The 20,195-nt window shown below is 41.6% G+C and overlaps 1 protein-coding gene across 2 annotated transcripts in view; it reads right to left on the bottom strand.

Moving 5' to 3' along the window:
* Positions 1-1,733: 1,733 nt before the first annotated feature.
* ldlrad4 (low density lipoprotein receptor class A domain containing 4) overlaps positions 1,734-20,195 on the bottom strand; it is a 158,516-nt gene continuing 140,054 nt past the window's right edge. For both annotated transcript variants that reach the window (XM_033019425.1, XM_033019426.1), the window contains one exon: positions 1,734-7,093. In XM_033019425.1, the coding sequence (XP_032875316.1) occupies positions 6,557-7,093 (537 nt within the window). In that variant the 3' untranslated portion in view covers positions 1,734-6,556. The remainder of the gene's footprint in view (positions 7,094-20,195) is intronic.

Raw genomic sequence — 20,195 nt, forward strand, 5'->3', positions numbered from 1 at the left:
TTCTAGCGAGTACAAACTGAGTCTATCCAGTCTTTCTTCATATGAAAGTCCTGACATCCCAGGAATCAGTCTGGTACACGCCAGGAATCAGTCTGGTACATCCCAGGAATCAATCTGGTGATTAATGATTTAAAAAAAAGAATGTAATCCATTTTAAAATAAGGCTGTAACATAACAAAATGTGGAAAAAGCGAAGGGGTCTGAATACTTTCTGAATGCACTGTAAGTTAATCTTTGTCTCATCTCTCCACAAGACATTTTTCAAGAACTGTGGTTGCTCTTTGAAGTACTTCTTGGCAAACTGTAACATGGCCATCCTATTTTTGCGGCTAACCAGTGGTTTGCACATTGCAGTGTAGCCTCTGTATTTCTGTTCATGAAGTCTTCCGTGGAGAGTGGTCATTGACAAATCCACTCCTGAAGAGTGTTTCTGATGTGCTGAACAGGTGTTTGGGGATTTTTCTTTATGGAGAGAATTCTTCTGTCATCAGCTGTAGGAGCTCTTCCATGGCCTGCCAGTCCCTTTGCAATTAGTGAGCTCACCAGTGCTCTTTCTTCTTAATGATGTTCCAAACAGTTTATTTTGGAAGCCTACGGTTTGGCTGATGTCTCTAGGTTTTATTCTTGTTTCTCAGTCTCATAATGGCTTCTTTCACTTTCATTTGCACAACTTTGGTTCTCATATTGTTAAACAGCAATAAAAGTTTCCAAAGGTGATGGAAAGACTAGGTGTTGAGAGCTCCCTTATACCTGCATGAAGGAGGCATTTAAACACACCTGAGCGATTACAAACACCTGTGAAGCCATGTGTCCCAAACATTATGGTGCCCTAAAATGGGTGGACTATGTATAAACACAGCTGTAATTTGTACATGGTGAAACCAAAATGTATAAAAGTATCCTTTAATAAAATCTGACAATGTGCACTTCAACCACATGTGACTTTTTCTATTACAAATTGTGTAACATTGTATCAGATTGTTGAGTACAGAGGCAACTAAATAAACGACGGGTCTTTCTCCCAAACATCGAGGGCACTGTATGTGTGCTTCAATTTTCCTTCATTTCCATTTTGTCCTTTGATCAGGAATGCCAATGTCTCTGTTCCTTGGCTATTATATTGATGGTGGAATTGTGGCAATTTCAGGACTGCCACCCATTGTGGCAGTACTTAAAGTTGTAATAAATAGTATGACCTCTGCATTTAAATTTGCATTCAAATGTATAGAATAAAATCCATGCATTGATGGCACAAGTTTCTTGATGAAACAAATTGGGCAAGTATTTTGAGGCGGGGGGAGCAGCATAACTAAACGCTACACAAAATGAAAATCTCACTTTAATACTGACAACAGAACATTTATTTGGAATTGCATGATGCTACACTTGCCACGGGGAAGGTGCAAAACTTAATTTCCCTCTCCACTACAGTCATTCACGATTTGAAGAATCTAATGAGGCAGAGCTGGAAATTGGGATGCGCAGAGTACATGTAATGTGCCTTTGTGTCAAATTTCCCCAAAATTAACATTATAAAATGTATTTGCCTTTTCAAAATGTTTACAGATTAAAAATCAATCTATTACAAAATCCTCAAATGTTGTTTCCTGTAATAATTGAATTTAATGAGTCAGTTCTTCACAGGCATATTGTCAACAAAATGACATGTTAAGATGGGATCATGTGGCTAGAGTAACATTTGAGTTTCATTCAACAAAAAATGAAAAGATAGCCAGAATTTATTTATTTTAATTTTAGCTGTGGTCTGATCACAGCACAGTAAGCGTAAAATATTTTTGACTTACAGCAGCACTTAGCAACATGTTCTGTAAAGTATTGCAATACCAGACCTCGGGTCAATGAACTATGACACAACCATTGCTTAATTAAAAATAGGCATATACACAAGTTTTTCTGTGGATAGTGGTGATACAGAAATAAGTAAATAACTTTCTTTAAAGTATCCATACACAAAGTTTCCATTTTAAGTTACATAGGTGACTAGGTGTACAGTTCCATTGTAGTTAACCTTTCTGCCAGCATTCTTTTGTGATAAAACTCAATTAAGGACCATTCAACTAGTTGAGATATTGATGTACAAACACCATTTGTTTTGGTCAGTAATTAACGAAATTAGGGTATATGACGGCTTAAAAGTTACAGTACAATGTACTATAGCTGAGGCACCAATGCTGGAATAAAGCCTGCTATAACTCGAGCATCTAGCAAGCTGGCAGCTGTATTTGATCTATGCAGCACTGCTATGTTTTTTTTAAAAAACGTCTAAATAAAAATTATTTTTTATTGCCTGCAAAAAACAATTAGGATACTTATTTTTTTAAATGCTAACATTTAAAGAAACTCGTTTATTACTAGGAAAGAACTAGAGATGCTGGTTTAAACCAAAGGTAGACACAAAATGCTGGAGTAACTCAGCAGGACAGGCAGCATCTCTGGAGAGAAGGAATTGGTGCGTTTCGGTTCGAGACCTTGCTTCAGATTTGTTCATGTCAACAGATGGCAGGGTTTTAGTGTCAATTGCTACAAAATGTTCAAATGCAGTTATAACATTTCCTATATTTCAGATGTTTAATACTCCCACTGCATTTTGCATCAAATTTAAATATTGGGTATGAATACAAAAATCATTTGGTCACTCCTTTGGAAAGGCTTGTGCTGTTTCACCCTCTTCCAGACACATCTAGGGACTTAGAGGAATAATAGTTATTCCCCTCTCCCCTTCATCTGACCATTATGGTTTTGTAACTCAAGAACACAAGACCACATACAAAATAACTAATCCCCATATATGCTTAATTGTACCTGTAGCTCACTGTACTTGACATACATGTTTCGTAATTAAAAAAGTGTTTTGTGAATGTAACTGATTGTTTTACAGTGCACTGTTTTTTAATGTTATGTTCTTTCTCTGCATTTAAAAAGAGCGTGTATCTTAGATTTTCCTCTTAGTAACTAAAAGAGCAAAGGAAATATAAACATAAATCATTTTTTTAATCAATTCTGGCTGGAAACCAAATGATAGGCAAAATAAATTGTGAATATACTATTGCGTTTTAATGCCGACTTTGCAAGTCTTCACGGAAAGATTACATTTACAACGGAGAATTCTACTGCATACAAACCACTAATTACCCCCAATTCAGGGGCCATTATCAAGCTTGTATTTTTAGCTTTTTACTTTAACATTACAGGATAATCATTTTTAGGAAAATAAACTAAGTAGATATTCTTTATGTATTATTTTGCAGACCTTTGTTTACAGAAAGGACAAAGCACATGGTAGGCATTCAAATTCTATGCCATTGTTAAAATTTGTCATTTATACATTATCATACATTATTAACAAATGTCGTTTTTCTACCCATTGGGTAGGATATGTGCATAATATATTCAAGTTATATACAGCACCGTACAAATAAACATAAAAGATACACAACAATAGAAGCACCATATTTAAGTGAGGCACAACAAAGGTGGGAGCTCAGAGTGCAAGGGATTCCTATATCTGCTCAAACCTGAAAATGAGGCACCTTATCTGTTCACATACTAGAAACATGCAAACCTCCTCAAAATATATATAGATCAGTTTCTACCAGAGCTGACAAAACAAGCCAAGATAGAAAGCATAAAGAGGCTACTTTTTGCACCGGGTCTTATGATATAGCACATGATTATTATGTGACATACAAATTATTGAAAGCAATAGCAGCAAATAGAAGCAGCAGCAACACCACGGTACAAGTTAACTGCAGTCATTGAAAATCAAACAGCTTACATTACAAAAAAACTCTCAAGAACCAAGGAAACACGACTACTAAGATTTATCTTTCGTTCAGGAGTCATACAGGATACTGCAAGGTAAGAGGAAAGGTCATATATGAATTATCTTTTAAGTAGCAAAAGTGCAATATCGCCTATTTCTATTCCACCAGAGCTAAAAAAGTAAGATTGTTTGAGAGTACCTCATGCATTCTTAATTTGCGTCTAAGCAATGGGAGAAGGCTAGTTGGAGACACAATAGTTGGATCCTTCATAGCCCTTCAGAAAATGGGTGACTGATAAATTTACAAGTGATCGCATTAGTCTGTAGAATGTGCTCTCTGAAGATACATTACTTATTAGTAATACCTTTATAAACATTAAAAACAAGTCTATAAACTGGTGGGACAACTAGGGATTTGCAGGAATAACCAGTTTTAACCATTCACCATACAAATTTTCAGTTATCTACATCAATTATAATGTCTCACTTTAATTATGTTATTTGATAGAAAAGCTGCCTTCATATCATTAGCTAAGGCTTTCCCTTTATGTTGCAAATGGCAGTGTATTAGATATTCCATGAGATACCAAATGCATATTTAGGCCAATATGTTGTCTACGGGCTAATGACCCATCATTCACATGGTCATGCTTGGTTTCACGGATGGCCCTTTCAAAGCACAACTTTGTATTGTGTGCAGTAAAGCTCTGAATTTGTGTTTGCCACATTACAGCTCCTGCAAGAGGAAAAGGAAGTGGGTGTGTAACAAGGATGGGAAAGTACGCCTTTATTGTGTGGATATACGCAAAGCACTTTCTGGTGCCAAAATAGGTCACTCACAACACTGCTGCTTGGAAGCTGCCATAAGAGAGCTGTGCCAAATTATTTGGGGGGGAGGAAATTCCACCATAATCTGCAAGGGTTGCAAGTTATAATAATGGACGTATCTCACATGTTGTAGTTTGTTTTGAAGCCATCAATTATTTTATACAATTTTAATAACCAACTATGAAGTGCATATAAAAAAGTCAACTGTAAAATAAAAACTATTGTATTTCATTCACTACAAAGTTAATATCTTCTAACATTGTAATATTCATCAGGTAATAATCTGTAACCACAGAACTGAAATATCTAAGCATTGCTTTTCGAATACATATTGCTTGCTGCTAAATATCATGTATCTCAAGATTTAGTCACTTTGTAAAAAAAAATTCTGAAAGCAGGACTCCCAAATGTTCCAAGTGAAAACTTTTTCTGTATGTTTTCCATGAGTTGTAAAAGCACACAAATCAAGTAGTGAAAAACACTGCAGAAATCCCTGCAATTGTTGCTTTTAATGAAAACTTCCTGAAGGGCTAAGAAAAATTGTCTGTGAAAGTCAATAAAGTTTCAAGTATTTAGTTTACAAGAAATTTCATAAAGTAGTTTGAAAACATAAAGAAATAAAATCATTTTAACAGTTTAGACTGAGGAATGCACTCAACAGGGCTGTACTTTTGTGTCACTATTGGAAACTCAGTGGCTTTCTGTACACCCATGGCAATATTTCATGTGATGTTAATTGACACGTATAGAAATGATCACACTGAAAATAGTATGTTCAAAATTTACAGAAAAGGGCTTTAGCTTAAGTATCTTGCACATGCTCAATCTCAATTTTTGATCAAAATGGGCTGTAAATGTTCAAAAATTTCCAAAAGCAATAGGCAGTAAATAGCTGAAATAGCTAGATATTAATTTATATTTTCAGTTAAAAAAAACATCAGTAGATCCATGAATAAAAGTAACAGAGATCTTAGTCACTGCATATTTAGACTGAACTAGAAATAATCTAAATTCTAAGTTCCACCTCTGGAATTTAAATCTACACATTTATGTTTTCTCTACAGAAATGCAACTGGCCAGTTCCAACACATATTTGCAATATTAAAAATTTACAAAGTACAAGAGTAACTTATATACTCTACATGATGCTTTTTAACTAATTGCAATGTACTTGGAGAGTAAGGGTTAATCAAGTGCAAATATGCAAAAATCTTTGAGCAGTTGTAAATATGAATCATTGTTCATTCTAAGCAGCTGCAAACTGGGAACAATTGAACTTTAAACTATCTTCCACCTGGCAGGCGTCTAGATCATCATTTTCATCATTATGGTATTCCTTAGATTTATTGCGATTACAGTTAACATTTTGTGTCCCTGCATTTTCCATAATATGTGTGAATAGGCATTAGGCTGGAACCAGAAATCACTTTGGAAACAACTCCATCCTCTGAAAATGCTAGTTCCCGACATCCTTGGTAATTCTGTTCAGTTCCACTGGTGTAAAGACAAAAGTTGGGTTACATTTTCCCCATAAAGCAATTTTCATTTTCCCTCCCCAAACAAGAAGATAGTGCAACATTTCAATTTTTCACAAACTAGTTAAACATTGCGTTTTTTTCTTCCACATTTTTGTCGGCACTCAAGAGGGATTTCAGTTTGTTGTTTGACAATATCACAAAATTGGCCAAAAACACTTTTCAATTAAATGCCTTATGCATCCACCTTGGGTATCTCAGTCACTATAAAATAATCTACAAGGCAATAGATTAAATTTGTTAAATCTCTTTAAATTGTTAGAATTAACATATCATGCACTCCCTTAAAGAAAACAACACATTTCATGTTTGGTTTTACCAACCAATTCCCACAAAGTAGCACCTTGTGCCACCAGAGTACAGCTCGATATTGCTGTACCTGATTCAGTTCAAGCATTCACAGAGACAGTCACACAATTTTCCCTGTATGTGAATCCTTTCCTTGAAATGAGATGGACCTATTGTCCTCATTGTTCTGCTGAAAGTGGAGTCTGTTATTGGCCTGTGAGGATGGCATGTTCTGCTGGTGATGGAAGAACGCTGACCCTGGGTAGTGACCCATAACTTCACTGTAAGTGGGCGGTGGTCCTTCCATCCTTCCATTGCTGCTATAATTAGTTGCACTAATGCCAGAATTGCTGCTTGGTGGCTGTGGTCCTCCATTATACACAGAGACGTCAATCAAATCACTATCAAAGATAGTTCTGTTAGGTGGTGCCCTGACAGACTCACGATTGAGTTCCATTTGTTGTTCTGGATCTCGAAGTTGCAGTGTGCACAACCCCTGATATGGAGGAGGTTCCTCTCCATCTGATAGTGAAATGGTGGGAGGAAGATCAATTTCATGTTGTGCGTAAGGATACGTAGGTTGGAAGCGGCTAAAGCGCTCTCTCTGCATGAAAGATGGGGCTGAAAATCTGTCCCTCGATCTTGGAGAATACATCAGCTGAAAGCAAGAGAAAACGTTTTAATAGGGTTTTAACTAGTATTGAGTTTTTATATCGCATTTTTAAAATACAGTTACCATTTTATAACCATATAACAATTACAGCATGGAAACAGGCCATCTCGACCCTTCTAGTCCGTGCCGAACACGTATTCTCCCCTAGTCCCATATACCTGCGCTCAGACCATAACCCTCCATTCCTTTCCCGTCCATATAACTATCCAATTTATTTTTAAATGATAAAAACGAACCTGCCTCCACCACCTTCACTGGAAGCTCATTCCACACAGCCACCACCCTGAGTAAAGAAGTTCCCCCTCATGTTACCCCTAAACTTCTGTCCCTTAATTCTCAAGTCATGTCCCTTTGTTTGAATCTTCCCTACTCTCAGTGGGAAAAGCTTATCCACGTCAACTCTGTCTATCCCTCTCATCATTTTAAAGACCTCTATCAAGTCCCCCCTTAACCTTCTGCGCTCCAAAGAATAAAGCCCTAACTTGTTCAACCTTTCTCTGTAACTTAGTTGCTGAAACCCAGGCAACATTCTCGTAAATCTCCTCTGTACTCTCTCTATTTTGTTTACATCCTTCCTATAATTAGGCAACCAAAATTGTACACCATACTCCAGAGTTGGCCTCACCAATGCCTTGTACAATTTTAACATTACATTAACATTACAGGAGGAGGAGCAGCCATCTTGGGGAACGGCTGCTAACTAGCAGCCGTCCGTTTAATTCACTTTTTTTTGTAGTTCTAGTGAGTCCTGTGTTTTGTTTGTGGGAGAAATAGACTTATTAATGTGGGGGGAAGGGGGTAACTATATTTCTAGGTCCCTACCTGGTTGGTGAGGCAGCTTTTTCTCCGGGCTGCCCCGTCGACCCGTCCTTGCGGCCTACCAGCGGGCGTGGAGCGCCGTTTCCTGGCGGGGACCGCCCAGCACCTCGGCTTCGGTGGCGGCACAGCGCTGGAGCGCTATCGCGGAGCGGAGCGGGCGATGCCTTACCTGGGTCGCCGCGCTGGATCGACGCGCTGGAGCTCCGGTGAGCTATGACCGCCGAGTTCAACACCTCCGGCTGGGCTGCGGAGCGGGAGCCGACTTCAACATCGGGAGCCTGGGAGCTCCAAACCGGCGCGGCCTTGTCGGCTTCGGAAGCTGCGGTTTCCGGTAGGGAATCGGCCGTTCCAGGTGGCCCAGCCGCTGAGAGGACTCTCCCGACGCCGGGGCAACAGCACCCGGCGAGAACGGCCAGGAACATCGGGCCTCCATAGAGGCAATAGCGGAGGCCTCAATAGGCCTGACTTTGGGAGAACTGGGGATGGGGACTGGACATTGTGCCTTCCCCCACAGTGGTAACCATTGTGGGGGGATGATTTTTGTGTGTAAGTGATTATTTTAGTTTGTGTCCAAGATGGCTGTCGGAAGGGAGAGTGTACGCTGGCGCGGTTTAGCTGCCGCTGCTCTCTCTTCACATTGTGTTTTTGATTTTTTTGTCTTTGGATCGAATTCTGTCTTTAATTTGTGTATTGGTGATGTCTTTATTATTTATTTTACTCTGATTATATGTTTTTTACTCTTGTTAAATTCTGTAAGGTGTCCCTGAGACTTTTGAAAGGCGCCCACAAATAAAATTTATTATTATTATTATTATCCCAACTTCTATACTCAATGCTCTGATTTATAAAGGCCAGCACACCAAAAGCTTTCTTTACCACCCTATCTACATGAGATTCCACTTTCAGGGAACTGTGCAGTTATTCCCAGATCCCTCTGTTCACCTGCATTCTTCAATTCCCTACCAATTTACAAATTAAAGATATTTTTGAAGATGATTACAAGAATGCAACAGTTTAATGTATTTCATCTTTATAGGAATGAATATTAAGCACCTGTATGTTATGTTGAAAGCATCATTATAAAAATAGTAGATGGATTTAAAAGCATCAATACAGAAGTGGCTCTAAATGTGGGATATGTGAACTTTGAGATATGGCTTGTGCAAAATCACAAATCATAACCGGAAGAGAAAAGGGTAATCTCATCTAATAATAAAACCTACCAATTTGGGTTTTGCAGCCATGGTATTATTTGAATCTCGCAGTTGCACACAACACAGACTAACCCTGGATCAACATCTGCAATATTATAATGGTCATGCAGTAAAGCTCAGGCTAATGTTAAAATAATTTTAGGAATGAATTTGGAGTATTAACATATACCTGTAGTGAGATGAGGTACAGGGCAAGTTACAGTACCAGAATAAAAATTGATTGAAATAGAAGGGTAAAATCATAAAAGATTAAATTTTCAAGCTACTGTGAAGTTGAAGTTTAGAAATATGTAGTTATTTTATAAAAAAGTAAGCATATCCAGTTATTCCTTGAGTAAAACGACAGTGATGGAGTAACTTAGCATTGTTTAAGAAAGAACTGCAGATGCTGGAAAAATCGAAGGTGGACCAAAATGCTGGAGAAACTCAGCCGGTCCCCCTGTCACGTAATAAGGGGTGGTAGGAATAAACATGGCATTATTGGATTAGGAAAGATAATTAGAAGAGAGCAAGAAGGAGGTGTTGGGCCCCATCTGTTAATATCCTATCTCAATGATTTGGATGAAGTGATAAGTGCCATGTATCCTGACGAGATTAAGTTGTCTGTGGGCTGTAATGAGGATTCAGAGAAGCTTCAAGCTGACAGATTGTGAATGGGAAATGACATGGTATGTAGGATTGTCCATATTGGGAGAAAAAACATTGAGTATGCTATAAATGGTGAAGGTTTGAAAGGTGTCCATGTTCAGGGAGTCTGAATGACCTCATAGATAATATGCACTGTGGCGGCACGGTGGCGCAGCGGTAGAGTTACTGCCTTACAGCGCCAGAGACCCTGGTTCGATCCTGACAATGGGTGCTGTCTGTATGGAGTTTGTATGTTCTCCCTGAGACCACTTGGGTTTTCTCCAGGTGCTCTGGTTTCCTCCCACACTTAATTGTGGGAGGAAACGTTTGTACGTTAATTGGCTTCGGTAAAAAACTGTAAATTGTTCCAAATGTGTAGGATAGTGCTAGTGTACGTTGGTCGGTGCGGACTTGGTAGGGAAAAAGGGCCTGTTTCTGGGCTGTATCTCTAACGTCTAAAGGTCCAGCAAGGAATTAGGAAGGCAAACAAAATGTTGTTCTTCAGTGCAAGAAAATTTGAGAACAAGAGCAGAGGTATCTTGCTGCAATTATATGGGGAGCTGGTGAGAACCAAGAAAGAGTGTGCACAATAGAGGTAGTGCAACAAAGGTTCACCAGATTGATTCCTTGTAAAGGGCCTGTTCCACTGTATGAGGTAATTCAAGAGTTCTCCCGAGTTTCCCCTCATTCGTACTCGGAGAATTACGGTATTAGCCGTTCGTAGGTACTCGGGGACACTCGTGGACACTCTCCGCACTGTTGAAAAATCTTTGCGAGCTTACCCCGTTTCACGAGTACCTGCCGTTATCGTTACGAGCCGCTAAGAGACGTCCCGAGCTCCAATGTACCCGCTACGTACTTACCACGAGTTTGATTTTTTTTTAATCTTGGGTAAATTCGTATAGTGAGACAGGCCCTTTATATGAGAAATTCATAAAACAGGTGGGGCAATACCCTCCATAGTTAAGGTTAAGAAGTTATAGAAACATAGAAATTAGGTGCAGGAGTAGGCCATTCGGCCCTTCGAGCCTGCACCGCCATTCAATATGATCATGGCTGATCATCCAACTCAGTATCCCGTACCTGCCTTCTCTCCATACCCTCTGATCCCCTTAGCCACAAGGGCCACATCTAACTCTTAAATATAGCCAATGAACTGGCCTCGACTACCCTCTGTGGCAGAGAGTTCCAGAGATTCACCACTCTCTGTGTGAAAAAAGTTCTTCTCATCTCGGTTTTAAAGGATTTCCCCCTTATCCTTAAGCTGTGACCCCTTGTCCTGGACTTCCCCAACATCGGGAGCAATCTTCCTGCACCTAGCCTGTCCAACCCCTTAAGAATTTTATAAGTTTCTATAAGATCCCCTCTCAATCTCCTAAATTCTAGAGAGTATAAACCAAGTCTATCCAGTCTTTCTTCATAAGACAGTCCTGACATCCCAGGAATCAGTCTGGTGAACCTTCTCTGCACTCCCTCTATGGCAATAATGTCCTTCCTCAGATTTGGAAACCAAAACTGTACGCAATACTCCAGGTGTGGTCTCACCAAGACCCTGTACAACTGCAGTAGAACCTCCCTGCTCCTATACTCAAATCCTCTTGCTATGAAAGCTAACATACCATTCGCTTTCTTCACTGCCTGCTGCACCTGCATGCCTACTTTCAATGACTGGTGTACCATGACACCCAGGTCTCGCTGCATCTCCCCTTTTCCTAGTCGGCCACCATTTAGATAATAGTCTGCTTTCCTGTTTTTGCCACCAAAATGGATAACCTCACATTTATCCACATTATACTGCATCTGCCAAACATTTGCCCACTCACCCAGCCTATCCAAGTCACCTTGCAGTCTCCTAGCATCCTCCTCACAGCTAACACTGCCCCCCAGCTTAGTGTCATCCGCAAACTTGGAGATATTGCCTTCAATTCCCTCATCCAGATCATTAATATATATTGTAAATAGCTGGGGTCCCAGCACTGAGCCTTGCGGTACCGCACTAGTCACTGCCTGCCATTGTGAAAAGGACCCGTTTACTCCTACTCTTTGCTTCCTGTTTGCCAGCCAGTTCTCTATCCACATCAATACTGAACCCCCAATGCCGTGTGCTTTAAGTTTGTATACTAATCTCTTATGTGGGACCTTGTCGAAAGCCTTCTGGAAGTCCAGATACACCACATCCACTGGTTCTCCCCTATCCACGCTACTAGTTACATCCTCGAAAAATTCTATAAGATTCGTCAGACATGATTTACCTTTTGTAAATCCATGCTGACTTTGTCCAATGATTTCACCACTTTCCAAATGTGCTGCTATCCCATCTTTAATAACTGACTCTAGCAGTTTCCCCACTACCGATGTTAGACTAACTGGTCTATAATTCCCCGTTTTCTCTCTCCCTCCCTTCTTAAAAAGTGGGGTTACGTTTGCTACCCGCCAATCCTCAGGAACTACAGCATTGTTATTTGATCACAGCGAAAAACAGAAATGCCGGGTCTTCAACTTGGAATGTTAACTGGCATCTCTTCCTACAGATTCTGTTTGATTGGCTGAGTTCTTCCAATACTTAAGAGTCAGGAAGTTGTGTTGCAACTTTAAAAAACTTGGTTCAGCCACATTGAAGCACTGTGTGCAATTCTGGTCACCCATTACAGGAAGGATGTGAAGGCTTTGGAGAAGGTGCAGAAGAGGTTTACTAGAATGCCTCCTGGATTATCTACAAGGAGAAATTGGATAAACTTGGATTATTTTCCCTGGAACATCAGAGGGCGAGGAAAGACCTGAGAGAAGTTTATAAGATTAAAAGAGGCACAGATAGGGTAACATAGTTACAACCTATTTCTCAGCATGGAAATATCAAAAACTAGTGGGCATAAGTTTAAACTCAGAGGAGGGAAGTTTAAACGAGATATGTGAGACAAGATTTCTTTTTACACGGTGTGTGGTGAGTACCTGAAATACGCAGCGTGGGGTGGTGGTGAAGGAACCATATTCGATAGTGGTATTTAACAATCTTTTAGGTAGGCACATGAATATGCAGTGGACGATGTGATATGGATCACGTACGGGCACAGAAGATTAGTTTGATTTGGCGACATGTTTAGCACAGACATCGAAGGCCGAAGATCCCGTTCCTATGCTGCATTATTCTATGTTCAATATTATATTTCTGTTTCTGTTTCTGTTTCCAACTCGTTTTGCTTCCGACTTGTTTCTGATTGTGTGATATTCTGGTCACCTAGCATCAAGAAGGAGGTCATGAAGTTTGGAAGACTGCAGAAGAGATTCACCAGAATGTCACCCCCACCCCTCCAACATGCAAACTTGAGTTATAGTGAGAGGTGGGATAGGCTGGGATTTTTTCCTTTGAAGCAAAGGAGGCTGAAGGGTTATCTTAATGACGCGTATAAGATCATGAGAGACATACAGTGCCCTTCAAAATGTTTGGGACAAAAAAACATAATTTATTTATTTGCCTCTGTACTCCACAATTTGAGATTTGTAAAAGAAAATAAAAACATGTGGTTAAAGTGCACATTGTCAGATTTTATTAAAGGGTATTTTTATATATTTTGGTTGCACCATGTACAAATTACTGCTGTAATTATACATAGTCCCCTCCACTTCAGGGCACCATAATGTTTGGAACACATGGCTTCACAGGCGTTTGTAATTATTCAAGTGTGTTTAATTTCCTGCTTAATGCAGGTATAAGAGAGCTCTCAGCACCTAGTCTTTCCTCCAGTCTTTCCATCACCTTTGGAAACTTTTATTGCTGGTTATCGACATGAGGACCAAAGTTGTGCGAATGAAAGTCAAAGAAGCCATTATGAGACTGAGAAACAAGAATAAAACTGTTAGAGACATCCGCCAAACCGTAGGCATACCAAAATCAACTGTTTGGAACATCATTAAGAAGAAAGAGAGCACTGGTGAGCTTACTAATCGCAAAGGGACTGGCAGGCCAAGGAAGACCTCCACAGCTGATGACAGAAGAATTCTCTCTATAATAAAGAAAAATCCCCAAACACCTGTCCGACAGATCAGAAACACTCTTCAGGAGTCAGGTGTGGATTTGTCAATGACCACTGTCCGCAGAAGACTTCATGAACAGAAATGCAGAGGCTACACTGCAAGATGCAAATTGCTGGTTAGCCGCAAAAATAGGATGGCCAGGTTACTGTTTGCCAAGTACTTAAAAGAGCAACCACAGTTCTGGAAAAAAAGTTCTTGTGGGCAGATAAGACAAAGATTAACATATCAGAGTGATGGCAAGAGGAAAGTATGAAGGAGAGAAGGAACTGCCCAAGATCCAAAGCATACCACCTCATCTGTGAAACACGATGGTGGGGGTATTATGGCCTGGGCATGTATGGCTACTGAAGGTACTGGCTCACTTATCTTCATTGTTGATACAACTGCGGATGGTAGTAGCATAATGAATTCTGTAGTTTATAGACATATCCTATCTGCTCAAGTTCAAACAAATGCCTCATAACTCATTGGCTGGCGGTTCATTCTACAGCAAGACAATGATCCCAAACATACTGCTAAAGCAACAAAGGAGTTTTTCAAAGCTAAAAAATGGTCAATTCTTGAGTGGCCAAGTCAATCACCCGATCTGAACCCAATTGAGCATGCCTTTTATATGCTGAAGAGAAAACTGAAGGGGCTAGCCCCCAAAACAAGCATAAGCTAAAGATGACTGCAATACAGGCCTGGCAGAGCATCACCAGAGAAGACACCCAGCAACTGGTGATGTCCATGAATCGTAGACTTCAAGCAGTTATTGCATGCAAAGGATATGCAACAAAATACTAAATATAACTACTTTCATTTACATTACATTGCTGTGTTCCAAACATTATGATGCCCTGAAATGTGGGGACTATGTATAAACACTGCTGTAATTTCTAAATTATGAAACCAAAATGTATAAAAATACCCTTTATTAAAATCTGACAATGTGCACTTTAACCACGTGATTTTTCTTCTATTACAAATCTCAAATTGTGGAGTACAGAGGCAAATAAATAAATGATGGGTCTTTGTCCCAAACATTATGGGGGGTGGGACTGTAGATTAGAAGATTCTAAAACTAGAGGGCATAGGCTTAAGTTGAGAGGCGAGAGATACAAAAGGGGCCTCAGGGGCACCATTTTCACTCAGAGGGTAATCTGTATCTAAAGTAATTTGTCAGAAGAAGCTGTTAAAGTGGATGCTATTATTTTTTAAATTTATATGGTAAACTATATGGATAGAAAGGGTTTAACCATATAACAATTACAGCACGGAAACATGCCATCTCGGCCCTTCTAGTCCGTGCCGAACACTTATTCTCCCCTAGTCCCATCTACCTGCACTCAGACCATAACCCTCCATTCCTTTCCCGTCCATATACCTATCCAATTTATTTTTAAATGATAAAATTGAACTTGCCTCCACCACTTCCACTGGAAGCTCATTCCACACAGCTACCACTCTCTGAGTAAAGAAGTTCCCCCTCATGTTACCCCTAAACTTCTGTCCCTTAATTCTCAAATCATGTCCTCTTTGAATCTTCCCTACTCTCAATGGAAAAAGCTTATCGTCAACTCTGTCTATCCCTCTCATCATTTTAAAGACCTCTATCAAGTCCCTTAACCTTCTGCGCTCCAAAGAATAAAGACCTAACTTGTTCAACCTTTCTCTGTAACTTAGGTGCTGAGACCCAGGCAACATTCTAGTAAATCTCCCCTGTAATCTCTCTATTTTGTTGACATCTTTCCTATAATTTGGCGACCAAAATTGTACACCATACTCCAGAATTGGCCTCACCAATGCCTTGTACAATTTTAACATTACATCCCAACTTCTATACTCAATGCTCTGATTTATAAAGGCCAGCACACCAAAAGCTTTCTTTACCACCCGATCTACATGAGGTTCCACCTTCAGGGAACTATGCACAGTTATTCCTAGATCCCTCTGTTCAACTGCATTCCTCAATTCACTACCATTTACCATGGACGTCCTATTTTGATCTGTCCTGCCAAGATGTAGCACCTCACACTTATCAGCATTAAACTCCATCTGCCATCTTTCAGCCCACTCTTCCAAATGGCCTAAATCTCTCTGTAGACTTTGAAAATCTACTTAATTATCCACAACACCACCTATCTTAGGATCATCTGCATACTTACTAATCCAATTTACCACACCATCATCCAGATCATTGATGTATATGACAAACAACAGTGGACCCAACACAGATCCATGAGGCACCCCACTAGTCACCGGCCTCCAACCTGACAAACAGCCATCCACCATTACTCTCTGGCATCTCCCATTCAGCCACTGTTGAGTCCATCTTGCTACTCCACCATTAATACCCAACAATTGAATCTTCTTAACCAACCTTCCATGTGGAACCTTGTCAAAGGCCTTACTGAAGTCCATATAGACAACATCCACCGCTTTACCCTCATCAATTTCCCTAGTAACCTCTTCAAAAAATTCAAGAAGATTAGTCAAACATGACCTTCCAGGCACAAATCCATGTTGACTGTTCCTAATCAGACCCTGTTTATCTAGATGCTTATATATATTATCTCTAAGTGTCCTTTCCACTAATTTGCCCACCACTGACGTCAAACTAACAGGTCTATAATTGCTAGGTTTACTCTTAGAACCCTTTTAAAACAATGGAACAACATGCGCAGTACGCCAATCCTCCAGCACCATTCCCGTTTCTAATGACATTTGAAATATTTCTGTCATAGCCCCTGCTATTTCTACACTAACTTCCCTCAATGTCCTAGGGAATATCCTGTCAGGACTTGGAGACTTATCCAATTTTATATTTTTCAGAAGTGTCAGTACTTCCTCTTCTTTGAATCTCATAGTTTCCATAGCTACTCTACTTGTTTCCCTTAACTCACATAATTCAATATCCTTCTCCTTGGTGGATACCGAAGAAAATAAATTGTTCAATATCTCCCCCATCTCTTTTGGCTCTGCAGATAGCTGTCCACTCTGACTCTCTAATGGACCAATTTCATCCCTCGTTATCCTTTTGCTATTAATATAGCTGTATAAATCCTTTGGATTTACTTTCACCTTACTTGCCAAAGCAACCTCATATCTTCTTTTAGCTTTTCTAATTTCTTTCTTAAGATTCTTTTTACATTCTTTATACTCCTCAAGCACCTCATTTACTCCATGCTGCCTATAATTATTGTAGATCTCTCTCTTTTTCCGAACCGTGTCCAATTTCCCTTGAAAACCATGGCTTTTTCCAATTACAGGTGCACAACCTTTTATCCGAAAGCCTTGGGACCAGACACTTTTCGTAATTCAAAATTTGTCGGTCTTCGGAATGGAAATGTTTTAGCGTAGATTTTAATGGCTGGCTCAGTGGTAGAGTGCTCGGCTCATATCCGCAAGGTCGCGAGTTTGCGCCTTGATCCCGGCAGTAAACTCGGCCGCGAGTTTGAGTCTTCAATGTAGTTTTTTCTTGCAGAATAAATGTTTGTATGAAATGCAGTGTAGGAGAGGTGTACTGACTGTGTGGGCAGAACTTTGGAAGTGATTGCCCACCAGTCTAAAAAGCCGCTGTGTCTCCCTGTCCCTGGGATAGCAGGGGGCGATCAAACAGCACAATACCCCCCTCCCCCTCCAACTCCAGAGGAATCCGCTCCCCGATGGGCCGCTACGGCGACAGGTGGCAGTTTGCCCACAGCCCGAACTGCGCCCCCTCATCCGCCACCCCAAGAACAAGACGTACCTTGCACACCATCAGCTTCTGCCCCTACGTGTTCCTCTGGAGTTGGAGCGGGGCTGGGCTGGAGTTGCTGCTGGCTGTGGGTCTCTGGGATCTCCGTGCTTGCAGTGGGCCTGGGGGTCGGTGTCCCGTTGGTCCTGACGTCTCCGGCCACCCCCCTGGACTGGAGCTGAGACTGGAAACTGTACCGCCCTTGCCCCCTCCCTCTGCAACTGCAAACAACCCCACTCTCCTGCAAGGGCGGTACAGTTCCCGGAGGATGGCAGGTGGCCAGAGACGTCAAGACCAACAGGAACCCGCTCCCCGATGGGCCCCTACGACGCCCCGAGCTGCGCCCCGTCATCCGCAACCCAGGTTCCTCTGTAGTTGGAGCGGGGCTGGGCTGGGCTGGGCTGCTGTTGGCTGTGGGTCTCTGGGATCTCCGTGCTTGCAGTGGGCCTGGGGGTCGGTGTCCCGATGAGGGGGCGCAGCTCGGGGAACGGCTTCTGGTGGTCCTGACGTCTCCGGCCAGTTTGCAGTTTTCCTCTGGAGTTGGAACGGGGCTGGGCTGCTGCTGGCTGTGGGTCTCTGGGATCTCTGTGCTTGCAGTGGGCCTGGGGGTCGGTGTCCCGTTGGTCCTGACGTCTCCGGTGACTGGCACGGTCCTGCTGCAATCGCCGACATGAAGACAGTGCAAAGCCCCCACGCCGGTGCAATGGGCGGGGAGCTGGAGAGGGGAGGGAAGGGGTCACACACATGGCCGGGAAGCAGAGGGGTGTAGGTGGGGTGAAACTGAAGCGAGCGACAATCTGCTGCTGCCTGCCCCGCTGAGTTAAAAAGTTCCCACGCAAGACTCACGAAACACTGTGTATCGTGAGTCTACCGTGGGAACTTTTTAACTCAGCGGGCAGGCAGCAGCATATTGTCAATTATTAACTCTCCCGCGCAATATACCCTCACCTTCTCTTTTATGAATGGGGATTTAGTTCCCCTTTCTTCGAGGACCGACCGGAGGTTCCGCTGTCACCTCTGCGGGCCGCCCTCGGTGAACGTTTTCAAGGACCTTTCTTCAAGGACCGAAAAAATGGCCGCTATTCGGAGGTTTTCGTTATTTGGATCTTCGGATAAAAGGTTGTGCACCTGTATTACTATTTCCTTTCAACCGAACAGGGACATAAAGATTCTATTCTCTTAAAATTGCACCTTTAAATGTCCTCCATTTCTCTTCTACATCCTTCCCATAAAACAAAATGTCCTAATTCACTCCTTTTAAATCCTTTCGCATCTCCTCAAAGTTAGCCTTTCACCAATCAAAAATCTCAACCCTTGGTCCAGTTCTGACCTTCTCCATAATTATATTGAAACTAATGGTATTGTGATCACTGGACCCGAAGTGCTCCCCAACACATACCTCCGCCACCTGACCTGTCTCATTTCCTAACAGGAGGTCCAGCACTGCCCCTTCTCTAGTAGGTACCTCTATGTATTGCTGCAAAAAACTATCCTGCACACATTTTCCAAACTCCAAACCATCCAGCCCTTTTACAGAATGTGTTTCCCAGTCTATGTGTGGAAAATTGAAATCTCCCACAATCACTACCTTGTTCTTACTACTAATATCTGCTATCTCCTTACATATTTGCTCTTCCAATTCTCGCACCCCATTAGGCGGTCTATAATACACCCCTATAAATGTTGCTACACCTTTCCCATTTCTCAGTTCCACCCAAATAGCCTCCCTCGACAAGCCCTCTAATCTATCCTGCCAAAGCACTGCTGTAATATCTTCCCTGACAAGCAATGCAACACCTCCACCTCTTGACCCTCCAATTCTATCACACCTGAAGCAACAAAATCCTGGAATATTTAGTTTCCAAACACAGCCCTCCTGCAACCATGTTTCACTAATCACCAAAACATCATACTTCCAGGTGTCAATCCAGGCTCTAAGCTCATCCACCATTCTTACAATGCTCCTAGCATTAAAATATACGCATTTAAGAAACCCACCACCTCTTATTCTCTGTTTATTATCTTTTTCTACTTTCTCCCCTACATGTTGGGTCTGAGTGCTTCCCTTCTCTGCCTCCTGCCTCACACACTGTCTACTAGCTTTCTCTATTTGAGTCCCTCCCCCCAACCGTTCTAGTTTAAAGTCTCCCCAGTAGCCTTTGCAAATCTCCCCGCCAGGATATTGGTCCCCCTCAGGTTCAAGTGCAAACCGTCCTTTTTGTACAGGTCACACCTTCCCCAAAAGAGGTCCCAATGATCCAGAAACTTGAATCCCTGCCCTCTGCACCAGTCCCTCAGCCACACATGTATCCTTCACCTCACTCCATTCCTACTCTCACTGTCGCGTGGCACAGGCAGTAATCCTGAGATTGTTACTTTTGCGGTCCTTCTCCTTAACTTTCCTCCTAACTCCCTAAATTCTCCTTTCAGGACCTCTTCTCTTTTTCTACCTATGTCATTGGTACCTATATGTACCACAACCTCAGGCTCCTCTCCCTCCCATTCCAGGATATCTTGGACACGTTCAGACACATCCCACACCCTGGCACCAGGGAGGCAAACTACCATCCAGGTCTCCTGACTGCGTCCACAGAATCGCCTATTTGACCCCCTAACTATAGAGTCCCCTATTACTATTGCCCTCCTCTTCTTTTCCCTACCCTTCTGAGCAACAGGA

Source organism: Amblyraja radiata, chromosome 4 (genome assembly GCF_010909765.2).
Source record: "Amblyraja radiata isolate CabotCenter1 chromosome 4, sAmbRad1.1.pri, whole genome shotgun sequence".
In the NCBI taxonomy this organism is placed as follows: domain Eukaryota; kingdom Metazoa; phylum Chordata; class Chondrichthyes; order Rajiformes; family Rajidae; genus Amblyraja; species Amblyraja radiata.